Below are 13,371 nucleotides of genomic sequence, written 5' to 3' on the forward strand. Positions count from 1 at the left end.
CCCTCCCCCCCCCCCCCCCACTAGGTATGTGTCAATGTTAAGTATTAATGCAAAATGCATTAGTGCTTAGCAGAGAGATTCCCTGGAGATGCTGGTGCCAAATAGTTTAATACAGATGCCTGCATTTCTGCATTACACGGGATGCTAAAACTTTAAAAACATCAATAATGCCTACTTTATGCTTATTCAATGTGCTTTCAAATTGCTGTCTTCCATCATCGAAAGATTACAAGCAAAGTTTGTTGGTACTGCTGCTGACCCTGCTTTGCCTTCAGTGTATCTGCTGTAGCATTTACATTAGATTCAGAGGTGTCAGTGCAGCTTTCCATTATCAACTGATGATTAGCAGAATCAAGAACTATGATCATAGAGGGATGGTATTGATCTTTCACCATTTTTACTCTTAAATGGAACTACATTGACTGGAGTTACTCCTGATTTATACTGTTGTAAGGGAGAGTAGAATCAGGCCCTAAAAGAGATAAATTGAAAGATCTTGCAGATGCCAAACTTTCAGGATTTTTCAGTCAAGTACAAGAATAAACCAAGCATCTCCATTTCAGTGAAAGATTGGTCTGGAAAATAGTAGCGTCTACAAGCTTCTTAGCAAATACTAGGAGAATACATCACCTCACTTTGGATTGTCACCTGTGCACATCAAAGAAAAACTGCACAAACTTTGACATTTACTTTGCTGTCCTGTATAAGAGGAAGGGAAATTTTCTGCGTTAATTGTTAATGATAGGGACTACTACTTAATTCCATCTCCAAGTGCGCACATTACCCCAAAGGGGGCAGGAGGGGAAGGAGGCAGCATCATGACACACTGCACTGAAGGGATCTTAGGGCAAGCTCTTTACCTCTGCATTTTCCAGCTAAATATAATTTTGTAGTTTCCAATTGCAAGTTCTTTCCCAAGCTTCTCATGAAAAAGGACAGCTTTTTATCACCCCAGTGCAGGACAGTGCCTAAATAGCACAATTTGGCACCTAAGGTGAAATTCTACACTGGGAAGTCAGTGTATACATAGTGGACATCAGAATATGGTGCACATTGAAAGTCAGCAAGAGTCTGATCTCCTTTTTTATTAATTTTTAATTTTTTCTGAAGTTTCACTTCACATTATTTTATTATTTCACCTGCTTTGACATGGAAACTGCTAATGCTTTGACAGATTTCTTGAACATTTGTATACTTTCACTGTGGTACTTCTATATTTTCCAATTTAATATAATTGTGAGATTTCCTACACCAATACTCCTCACTGAATCGTTACACCTATCCCTACATTTTTTGAGTACTAGGATGACCATTTTTTTCAGGTGTGCATCCAGGAGTGAAATCAAATTGGTATCACTCACAGCTGATTTACAGCGGAATTCTATCCACCTCTCTTCACTGACACCAATAAGTCCTGAAAAAGCACAAGTATACAAATCTTTCCTTGTTGAATCCTTGGGTACTGTGTCAACTGAGTTCCGTTACTGTGGTGGTGTATTAACACGGGGATTATACGATACCACTGAAGTAATGGAACCCAGATGGTATGTTTCATATGGTACCAGGAGCTTGATGTCTTTGATTAAAATGGGAAGCTTTGTAGAACAGCGTTCATGCCTAAGAGAAAGATCTCTTTAGTTTTATCTAAGAGGTTAGAAATTCTTTGGGAAAAACAAACTTATAAGTAAAATAATATGGTGGGGAAGGGATAAAGAAAAGATGAATTAATAGTTATGTATATTTAAGCTGCTGAAATCTTGAAGTAACTTCTAGTTTTAAAAGAATAACTGGAAGATTCCAGCTGCACAATATTAGCATAATGTTTTGAACAAAACACAATTTATTTTTTAAAAGCAGAAACTATTTCAAACCATGAGAAATGCAAGGTTTAATGCTTTGTCCTTTCCTCCTGTACTATTGTAAATATATTATTTTATGTAAATATATATTGCTGGACAATGTAATTATAGCATTGTGACTGTATACGTACATACGTGGGACCGCATAGTGTACATATGCAACATTAATTTCTTCTGTTGTAGGCATGTTGACAGGCTTGCAACCCTTCACAAACTATGGTGTAACCCTAACTGCTTGCACTTTGGCTGGCTGTACTGAGAGCTCACATGCATTGAACATCTCCACTCCACAAGAAGGTAAAGTAATTTCAAAGGTCTTGACTTCCACATTTCAGTCATGAATAATAAAATAGGAGAAGAGCTAAATGCTGCAAAGCCATTTGCTGGAAAACCCCAACCTAATTTGATGACAAAGTGCATTGCCAGAGCATAATTGCTCCATTTTTGGGGGGGTGCGAAAATGAATCAAACTCCATACCCTTTAATGACATGCATCTTTAATAGCTGTAATGCAGATTAATGGGCTTTTTAATTGCTGTTACATTGTTCATGCAAGAGCCTTGTCATTAATATGAAGCATCTGAAAGATTAATGAAAGCTTCCTCATTTTACTATGGCTCAGAAGTAAATCTAGAGACAGTCTGACTAAAAAGAATTGATTGTATGGCACAGTATGAAATTGAGAATCAAACGGTTGATTCCATGGTCTCTTTTAACTGCTAAACACTAGCATAGGCAACAATTATTTTAGTATGATGGAACCTCCAAACGCCAATTTAGCCATTTATTAATCACTGCTCAATTTTCTGCTGTTTTTCTTAACTCTTAAGCATTTTTTGTTGTACTTGGAACTTAAAAGTTGCAAGCATAAATTAAGGTTTTTTTAAGCTTGCATTAAGATCTAGAGCAGCAAGAAAGAAAATATATTACAGTTCTGGCTTTAGAGACCAGCTCAATAACTACTGTGCATCAATTACTAGAGGAACTGTTCCCAAAAGATCTGAAGCATATGTAACTCCTATCTCACTTAAACATAAGATCCAGGTCAAATTAATCTCTCGGTTGCATCAGTCTAAAGCTGGAGTAATCCACTTGAAATCAGCAGTTCTTTCAGATTTATGCCAGTATAATTTGACCCTTATGTGTAAAACAGTATTTCGTCTTCCATGAGGTGAAACAATTTTAAAACTCATCTTAAAAAAAAATATTCCCATCAGGTGTGTGGTGTGTTTTTTAAGAAGGAAGTATAGGCTTCTCTTTGTTTTTATCATCTTTTTTTTTAATAAGTTAGATAAAGAAATAGTGATACAGTGCTAACATGGAACTAAGACTTCAGCATAAGTTGGTGTAAATTAGAGGCAAACCAGAAAAATCAAAACTGCACCACTTCTAATGAATTAAAAATAGACATGGTTCTCAGCCACAAAGTTTGGATCAGCTGTTTGTAGGGATGGGTGAATTAGTGTGGGGGGAAAAAAAACCCTTTACCCCTCTGGAATTGCGTGCTTTTCTAGAACCAGGTTTTAGCTAAAAGGTCAATTTTCTGAATGGAGAGAGGTAAATTGTAGTGTTCCCCAGAGATCTGTACTGGGACCAGTGCGGTTCAGCATATTCATAAATTATGTGGGAAAAGGGGTAAACAGTGATTTGGCAAAATTTTCAGACTATACAAAATTATTGAAGATAATTAGGTCCAAAGCAGACTCTGAGGAGTTACTAAGGGATCTCACAAAACTGGGTGACTGGGCAAGCAAAATGGCAGATGAAATTCAATGCTGATAAATGCAGAGTAATGCACATTGGAAAATTATAATCCCAACTATACATACAAAATGATGGGGTCTAAATTAACTGTTACCATTCAAGAAAGAGATCTTGGAGTCATTGTGGATAGTTCTCTGAAAACATCCACTCAATGTGCAGTGGCAGTCAAAAAAGCTAACAGAATGCTAGGACCCATTACGAAAGGGATAATAAACCAGAAAATATCATAATGCCCCTATATAAATCCATGGTACTCCCTCACCTTGAATACTGTGTGCAGTTCTGTTTGCCCTATCTAAAAAAAGATAGATTAGAATTGGAAAAGGTACAGAGAAGGGCAACAAAAATGATTAGGAGGATAGAACAGCTTCCATCTGAAGAGAGATTACAAAGACTGGCAATTTTCATCTTGGAAAAAAGACTAGTAAGAGGGGATATGGTGGATATCTATAAAATCATGAGTGGTGTGGAGAAAGTGAATAAGGAAGTGTTATTTACCTCTTCTCAACACAAGAACCGGGGTTCACACAATGAAATTAATAGGCAGCAGGTTTAAAACAAACATAAGGAAGTACTACTTCTTTGAGTAGTGTCCCTGTGGGTGTGCTTGCGTCCCTGTGCTGCTGATAGGAGAACTTTGGTAGCAGTGTTGGTTAGGCCCACACATGCGCTGTCTCTCCTCGTGCTCTGCCACAAGGCTAACCAGCACACACAGGCTAATCCCCCACAGTTCCTTCTCAACTGCCCCTGGCTTCTTACGGAGCCATTAGCTGTCTGTTTGCGATAGTTAGCTTCTTTAGCATTTTTATTACTTAGTATCCTCAGTCTTAGTTGGAGCCTTTTCCTCTGTATCTCTCTTCCAAAACAAAAAACAAACAAGCAAAACCTTCTTTCCCCCTTTTTTGGTTGGGGACCCCTTCCCCAAACAGGGTATTCCCGACTCACCAGGCTTTAAGAAGTGCCTGCTCTGCCCAACTCTGTCCACCAGGGAGTGGAGAGTAGTTTCTCTCTCCCCCCCCGCACCATCAATTTTGGAGGGAGGCCACACCCCCTTACTACATTATCTGCTATCAAGAGACTCCTTGGGTATACTCTCAATCTGCCGTATGACCAACCATGGGTGCCACCACTGGGCTCTATTCCATTGCCCCAGTGGCCATACTGGGATCCCTGGGTGCATATCACCCCCACACGTCTCAGGCTTCCAGTCTCACTCGTGGGCCCCTGAGACATGCCCCCTTGGCTATGACATCCAGAACCTCGAAACCTTCAGAAGAGATCATGGAAGAAGAGGAGGGTGGAGTTGAGGAAGAAGTTACTCTGAGGACCAACATCTCTTCCTCCTCTCCAGATGAGGCATTCATGCCCTGCCACCATCCTTAGCCAATGATTTCCGGCTCTTCCAGGACTTGGCCAAAAGGATTGCAGACACACTGCAGATACCCTTGGAGGAAGTCAAGGACATTCATTACAAACTCCTTGACATCCCACACTCTTCCTTGACCTCCAGAATAGTTTTCTCCATCAGTGAGACTCTTGTGGACCTGCAAAACTATATGACAAACCCCAGCATCAGTGAGGCCTACTTGTAATATTTTTTTATTGGTCCATTTACATCCTGACTGGGGAGATGGAATTTCTTTTCTCCCACCCTTCCCCCAACTCCATTGTTATGGACATGGCAAACTTCCAGGTCCATCAAAACCAAATGAGTTCCACCCCGCTTGATAGGGACTGGAAATGCTTGGACCCCTTCAGGCAGAAAGCCTACTTTTCAGCAGGGCTGGCCTTACCATGAGGCAACTGAGGCAGCCGCCTCAGGTGCCAGACTGTGGTGGGGGGGTGCCATAGGACCCAGAGTGTAGAGAATTGTGTCTGCTGCTGATGCATATGTATTCTCTCTGCTCTAGATGCACAGAGATGATGGAGTGCTGTGCTGGAGGAAGGAGGGCACAAGAGACATAACAGACAGGCAGGAGAAAAGGGGAGAGGCAATAACAAAAAGCAGCAGGAGCTGCAGGGAGAGAGCGGAGGAGGAGCCTCTTATGTATCTCTCTAGCACCCCCAGCAGCCTAGACTGATTAACAATGGCTTCTCAGGGAGCTTCCTGTTTCCTGCTGCTTCCCTAAACCCACTTGAGGAGAACAGGCAGTCAACTGAAGTAGTAGGAGCCAGTTAGGCCTTTATATCTTCCCTCACTCAGGCCCTGCCACCAGCCTGCTTATTTCTCCCCTTCAATTGAGTGTTGAGAGCCACTATAGCTGGCACAGAACAGCAGTCATGAGTGAAAGAAGAAAACGCCCCTCTGGGGCAGCATTCAGAAAAAGAAAGAAAGCAAAGGAAGCTTTTCTATCTAAGCAGGAAGGAGCTGTCCTAAGATACATAGACACAAATGTTCACGGTGAGCCTTCTGGCCCAAGTGAGGATGTGAGTGGTGAGGAGATGACTGATCTTCCAGTTAGGCAGAGTGCAGGTGACATGGCAGGTACTGCAGCATCCATATCTCCATTTCAAATGGATGTAACCATGCACTTTCCTGAGGAAAATTGTAGCTCAGAGAAGAATGTGGTGGAGGTGCAAGAAACAGCTGCTGCTGAGTTTAGTTCCTTAAGTCTAGATGATCCAGGACTGTGGACCTACTTGAGCAGCAGCCTGAGGGACTTCCTAGTACTGCATGGGCCACAGCAATTGAAAAACTTCATGTTCCCCAAAGACAATGAAAATAGAAGTTTCCATCTAACACATTACTGGTGTGAAATACCCAATGGTGACAAAGTGGAGAGGTCACAGCTTATGTACTCAGAAACCCAGAATGCTGCATACTGGTTTTGTTGCAAAGTCTTCCAGTATAATGTTCCAGCCACATTGGATTCTACAGGAACAAAGGACTGGAAAAATCTGGCTAGAAATCTGGCATGCCATGAGAAGGCAGCAAATCACCAGAGAGCATTCCATAGGTGGAAAGAGCTTGAGATGAGATTAAGGTTAAAGTCCACCATAGATGATCAGCATCAAGAGAAGATTGCATTAGAGTCTCTTTACTGGCAAAATGTTCTGAAAAGGCTCATTGCCATTGTGAGAATGCTCGCTACCCAAAACCTAGCACTGTGTGGCACTTCAGATCAGCTGTATGTGCCAAACAATGGAAACGACCTTAAAATTGTGGAGCTGATGGCTGAGTTTGATGCTGTACTCCAGGAGCATCTAAGAAGAGTCACCACCCAAGAAATGTACACACACCACTACCTTGGAAAAACAATTCAAAATGAGATCAAACAGTTCATGGCAACAAAAGTCAAACAGAAGATTGTGGCAGATCTGAAGTCAGCAAGATATTACTCTGTTATTCTGGACTGCACACCTGACATCAGCCATATGGAACAAATGACTTTAATGGTGCATTTTGTAACAACAGCAGAACTGAGTGAAAATGTCCCTGCAATGGTGACTGTCAGAGAGCATCTTCTAGAATTTATTGACATTGATGATACTACAGGAGCTGGTCTGACAAATGTGCTTCTTAAAAAGCTGGAAGATATGGGAATTGCGATAGCTGACATGAGAGGTCAGGGCTACAATAATGGTGCCAACATGAGAGGAAAGAACAGAGGAGTGCAGACACGGATCTGAGAGTTAAACCCTTGAGCTTTTTTTGTCCCATGCAGTTCTCATTCATTGAACTTGGTGGTCAGTGATGCAACATCAGCTTCTAGCGAGGCTGCTGAATTTTTTAATGTAATTCAAAGCATCTATGTATTTTTCTCTGCTTCAACTCATCAATGGCAAATTTTGAAGGAACATCTGGGAACATCCTCTCTGACACTGAAACCACTGAGTGCCACACGATGAGAAAGTCGAGTGGAGGCAATAAAGCCTATCAAACACCAAATTGGGAAGATAGATAATGCCATTAGGGAGGATAATGCTATGACAGGAACTGTTCGTGGAAGAACGGTGGCATGGGGAAATGGAATCACCAGAAACATACATAACTTCAAATTTCTGTGTGGCTTAGTGTTGTGGCATGACATACTGTTTGAAATAAATGTTGTAAGCAAGAGACTCCTAGGTGTTGACCTTGATATATCTGGAGCAATGGAACAACTGGACAAAGCAAAGTCATACCTGCAGTCTTACTGATCAGATGAGGGATTTCAAAACGTTCTGAAGAGTGCAGAGAAGTTGGCAGAGGAACTTCACACTGAAGCTATTTTCCCACCCATTCAAGAATACAAGAGTCCCTGAAGAAGAAGACATTTTGATTACGAGGCACAGGATAATCCCATAAGAGACCCCAAACAATAATTCAAAGTTGAATTCTTTAACCATGTGCTAGATTGTGCAATACAGTCAGCTGAAGAACGTTTCATGCAGCTCAAGGAACACAGCAATATATTTGGGATGTTGTATGATATTCCAAAACTCCTCACTATACCTGAAGAAGACCTACACCAGCAACGCAGGGCACTAGAGACAGTGTTGACACATGATGACATGCGCGATATTGATGCGAGTGATTTAGGTGATGAACTGAAAGCCCTTTCAAGATACATTTCAGCAAGATCAACTCCTGCTGGAGGCTCTTCTGGAATATATGTGCACAAAGAAGATGACCACCCTCTTTCCAAATGCTTTTGTTGCTCTGCGCATACTTCTAACACTTCCTGTAACAGTTGCCAGTGGAGAATGCAGCTTCTCCAAACTGAAGTTAATAAAAACATCTATGCTCCACAATGACACAGGAGAGGCTGGTTGGCCTTGCAACCATCTCAGTAGAGCATGAGCTGGCCCAGACTGTTGTGGACCTTCAGCAGGAAGCAGTTCAAATCTTTGCAACCAAGAAGGCATGGAAAGCACCACTTTGATTATTCAAACAGATAAAAATGCCAGTGTTTACTAAGCAGACAAGAAAAGTTACATTTGCTGTTCAGGCATTTGAAAGTTAAGTGTTACTTAAAATTTTTGAACAAGGCATTTTAAGTTGTTAGTTCTCCTTTTTTGGGGCAGGTAGTTGAACAGGTAGTAGAACAGGAAGAAGGCAGAATTGAGACCTTTCAAAGTTTTGGCCCAAGTGAGGGGGTGTGGTGTTTGAGCTCCCCACCTCAGGTGCCAAAATGTTGTGGGCCGGCCCTGCTCTTCAGCCACATTGCAATTTCGAATCACGAACTATCAAGCCTTAACAGCGAAGTATGACTGTCAACTATTCAGAACTCAACAGCTTTATTGATCAGCTCCCAGAGTCACTGTGCGACCAATTCTATGCTATCATCCAGGAAGGGCAGCTAGTAGCCAAAACAACTCTCCAATCAGTCCTCGATGCAGCCAATACAGCGACAGTGGTCATGCAATGTGTGTCATGGTCACAACTTTCCCTAAAGGGGTGCAGACAACTCTTGAAGACCTTCCCTTTGAAGGCACTGAGCTGTTTGTGGAGAATACTGAGGCATCTCTCCATACCCTTAAAGATTTCAGGGCCATTCTCCACTCATTAGAAATCTATATGCCTGGACAAAAAACAATATTTAGTCTGCAGTCCCAACATAAATCCCGTACCTCCTGTTACCTGACTCAATGCTTTTACGAACCTCAGAAAAATAAATCTAGGTTCTCCAGACGCAAACCATCCGGTCTACAGCCTTCCAGGTTGCAATCATCTACCTTAAAATATCAATTCTGACATGTTAGTCGAGGTGTCGACAGACCACTCCTCTCAACTGCTACAGCTGACCAACCTATTCTACCCATTCAGCTACTGCCTTGCCATGTTCCGAAGCACCTGGGAATGCATAACATTGGACCGATGGATCTTGGAAATAATTCAAAATGGGTATTCCATCCACTTTGCCTCCCCCACACCACCACCCTTCCCCATCCTTCTTCAGGGACCCTTCTCATGGGACTTTACTACAACAAGAGATAGATTGCCTCCTCCAGTAAGGAGCCATAGAACCAGTACCTCAACATCTACGAGGCAACGTTTTTTACTCTTGTTATTTCGTAAAACCCCAGAGGAAGGGAGGTTGGAGACCTATGCTAGACCTCAGAGCACTCAAAAAGTTTGTCAAAGCTGAAAAATTATAGATGGTCACTCTAGCAATGATTATTCCAGCATTGGAAAAGGGAGACTGGTTTTTGTCCCTCAACCTTCAGGACGCTTATTTCCATATTTCAATCCTACTGTCTCTCGGACAGTTCCTCAGGTTTACCCTAGGACAAGACCACTGTCAGTAAAGAGTAGTCCCCTTCGGGCTGTCATCGGCTTCGAGAGTATTCTCTAAGATTCTCTCAGCAGTGAATGCTCACCTATGCTCCCAGGGGATCATGATCTACCCCTCCCTGTATGATTGCATCCTCAGAGCCTGCTCCTTCAATAAGGCTTGTCGGGTTACCAAAACTGCTGTAGACTTATTCACAGAACTCGGCCTACAGATCAACACCCAGAAATCAACCTTCATCCCGGAACAACGCCTGGAATTCATAATGGCTGACCTCATCTTATTACAGGCCAAAGCTCTCCTACCTCAGCACAGGTTCCTCTACTGAGCTATGCTCATCGAGACAATACAAAACAGTCCCCAAATATCACTCAGACACTGCCTCCAATTTTTGGGGGATATGGCAGCTGACACAGTGGTAATACCTCATTCCAGGCTTCACATGCAGTGTTTCCAGATGTGATTCAGCTCAGTCTACAGACTAAACAGAAACGGACTAGATAAACCTCTGTCACTGTCCACCAAGGTAAAAAACTCCCTGGTGGAAAAAAATAGGAAATATTTGCAAAGGGATCCCCTTTTTGTAAACTTCCCTGTTGGTACTTCTCACCACTGACACATCCCTCATAGGATGGGGCACTCATCTAAACAACCTTACAACACAAGGCAAATGGTTGTCCATGGAGATATGCCTCCACACCAACCTCCTCGAGCTCAGGGCGGTCAGCAATGCCTGCACCCACTTCCTCCTGCTGATCAAGGGAACACACACGAAAGTCCTAATAGACAACATAGCATGCATGTACTGCATAAATCGACAGGGAGGAGCCAGATCACCCTCCGTCTGTGCAGAAGCACTAACGTTATGGAACTGGTGCATCTCTCACATTACACTATCAGCAGCCCACCTTCCGGCCACACAAAACTCAATAGCGGACAGTCTCGGTCACAGGTTCCCACATGACCATGAAGGGGCGATGCACCCAGCAGTGCTTCACAGCCTATTCAGGTGGTGGTGGACACTGATCACAGACCTGTTCACCACTTTATTGAAAAAGAAATGTCCATGCAACTGCTTCAGAGCAGGGATGGGGCAACATTCCCTGGGCAATGATCTCCTTCTTCCCTGGGACAGGGACCTTCCCTATGCCTTTCCTCCATTTCCCATACTATCAAAAGTCCTATTAAAAATAAAATGAGAAGGTGCACATGTCATACTGATTGCTTTCCCACTGGCTGAGACAGAATTGTCACCCTTACCTGTCACAGCTCACGACATGCCCACCGATCTCTCTCCAGTCCACTCCATACCTCCCCTCATAGAATGAAGGATGTACTCTACATCCCAACCTTGGGATTCTCTGCATCAAGGCTTGGCTCCTTCATGTTTCAAATGCACAGAGAGTTCCTGCTCGGAGGAGGTACAAGAGGTATTATTACATAGTAGAAAATCCACAACATACTGTATTTGCCCCCAAAAAATTATCCAGATTTCAGGCTTGGTGTAATTCTCAACAAATTTCTCCAACATCCACTACTCTTCTAAAGATCCTAGACTGTGCACTGACTCTTAAAAAAATGGGGACTATCTCTCAGTTCAATCAAAGTTCTCTTAGTGGCTATAACAGCCTTCCACCAACAAGCAGAGGGCTACTCAAAGCTATCACACCCAACCACAAAATGATTCCTCAGGGGTATAGTAAACCTTTTTACACAACCCTGACATCCCACCCCTACATGGGATCTAAATCTAGTGTTGAAAAGCCTGACTAGACCTCCCTTGAAACCCACGACTGTTCACTTACACACCTGTCAGTGAAAACAGTCTTCCTGGTGGCAATCACCGTGGCTAGGAGAATAGGGGAAATAGCAGCTCTGATGGCACATCTTCCCTACATGGTATTCTTTCGGGACAAGGTCACACTCAGGCCACACCTGAAATTCACTCCTAAGGTGACCACCCCTTTTCACATGAACCAAATGATCCACCTTCCAACTTTTTACCCTGAGCCGCACCATGATAACAGGGAGGCTATACTGCACACGCAAGATGTTAGGAGCTCCCGGGCCTTTTACCTGGATAGGGTGAAGACTTTTAGGAAGTCTCCTAGGCTTTTCCTTTCTACTGCAGAAAGATCCAAGGGCTCGGCAATATCAGCCCAGAGACTTTCCACGTGGGTCTCAAACTGCATTAGACAATGTTATCAGGTTCACAACATGACACCTCCAGATGATATTCTCGCACACTCCACAAGGTTGATCTCATCTGTCGCCTTCCTCAATAATGTCCCCACAACGGAAATCTGTCCATACCTTCGCAGAACATTATGCGATTCCTGGGGACTCCACCTCTGATGCCATCTTTGGCTCCACAGTACTGTCATCTGTAACTGACTCGACTCCGAAGCCCCAGTCTCCAGCAGGGATACTGCTCGGGAGTTGCCTACAGTGGAGCACCCCGTAGGGATACTACTTGAAGAAGAAGAGGAAGTTACTCAACTTGTGTAGTAACAATGGTTCTTTGAGATGTGTGTTCCTATGGGTGCTCCACAAGCCACCTTGCTCCCCTCTACTTCAGTTCTTGTCAATGACTCTGTGGTAGAGAAGGAACTGAGGAGGATGAGCCTGTGTGCAGTGGTTAGCCTTGTGCCGGGGCATGAGGAGAGACCATGCATGTGAGGGCCTAACGGACACTGCTACCGAAGTTCTCTGATCAGCAGTGCAGGGACGCAAGCAAACCTACAATGGAGCACCCATAGGGACACACATCTTGAAGAACCATTGTTACTGCACAAGGTGAGTAACTTCCTCTTCTTCACATAATAAACAGTCAACTTTTGGAACTCATTGCCATGGGATATTGTGAAGGTTCAAAAAGAATTAGATAAGTCCATGGAGAATAGGTTCATCAATGCCTATAAGCTAAGATGGTCAGGGATGAAACCCCATGCTCTGAGTGTCCTAAGCCTCTAACTGCCAGAAGCTGGGAGGGGACAACAGGGGATGGATCACTCAATAATTGCCCTGTTCTGTTCATTCCCTCTGAAGCACCTGGCATTGGCCACTATCAGAAGACAGGATACTGGGCTATATGCACCGTTAGTCTGGCCCAGTATGGCCATTCTTATGTTCTAAAGGCAAAAATTTGTCATCAGGTGCTTGACAAGAACTCCCATTGACTTCAGTGGAGTTGTTCTGTGTAAGGATATAATTTTCCTTTAATTTTGTTTTTGAAATTTTCAAATACCCATTCTGATTTTCAGTCAGTCCAGGACTATCCTGAGAAAGGTCATCCTTCTGAGATTTCTAGCCTAATTTTGCAGAATCAAAAAGTTTGTCAAAGCTTTGGGTAAGCATTAAACTGAACCAAACCTAAATTAGGCTGGTGGTATTTTTAAAGGCTCTTAGTGCTGTTGCAACTCTGCTCCCATAGAGGTCTCTGTGGGTTTTACTGTGAACTTCAGGGGGATCAGATTTCAGAGTAACAGCCGTGTTAGTCTGTATTCGCAAAAAGAAAAGGAGTACTTGTGGCA

The 13,371-nt window shown here is 43.1% G+C and overlaps 1 protein-coding gene across 1 annotated transcript in view; it reads left to right on the forward strand.

Moving 5' to 3' along the window:
* The window catches only part of USH2A (usherin), a 580,026-nt gene that overhangs the window by 263,886 nt on the left and 302,769 nt on the right, over window positions 1-13,371 (forward strand). Inside the window, exon 30 of the mRNA XM_048843172.2 lies at window positions 2,043-2,156. Coding sequence (XP_048699129.2) covers window positions 2,043-2,156 — 114 coding nt within the window. The remainder of the gene's footprint in view (window positions 1-2,042; window positions 2,157-13,371) is intronic.

The sequence above is a fragment of the Caretta caretta genome, chromosome 3 (genome assembly GCF_965140235.1).
Source record: "Caretta caretta isolate rCarCar2 chromosome 3, rCarCar1.hap1, whole genome shotgun sequence".
Lineage (NCBI taxonomy): Eukaryota > Metazoa > Chordata > Testudines > Cheloniidae > Caretta > Caretta caretta.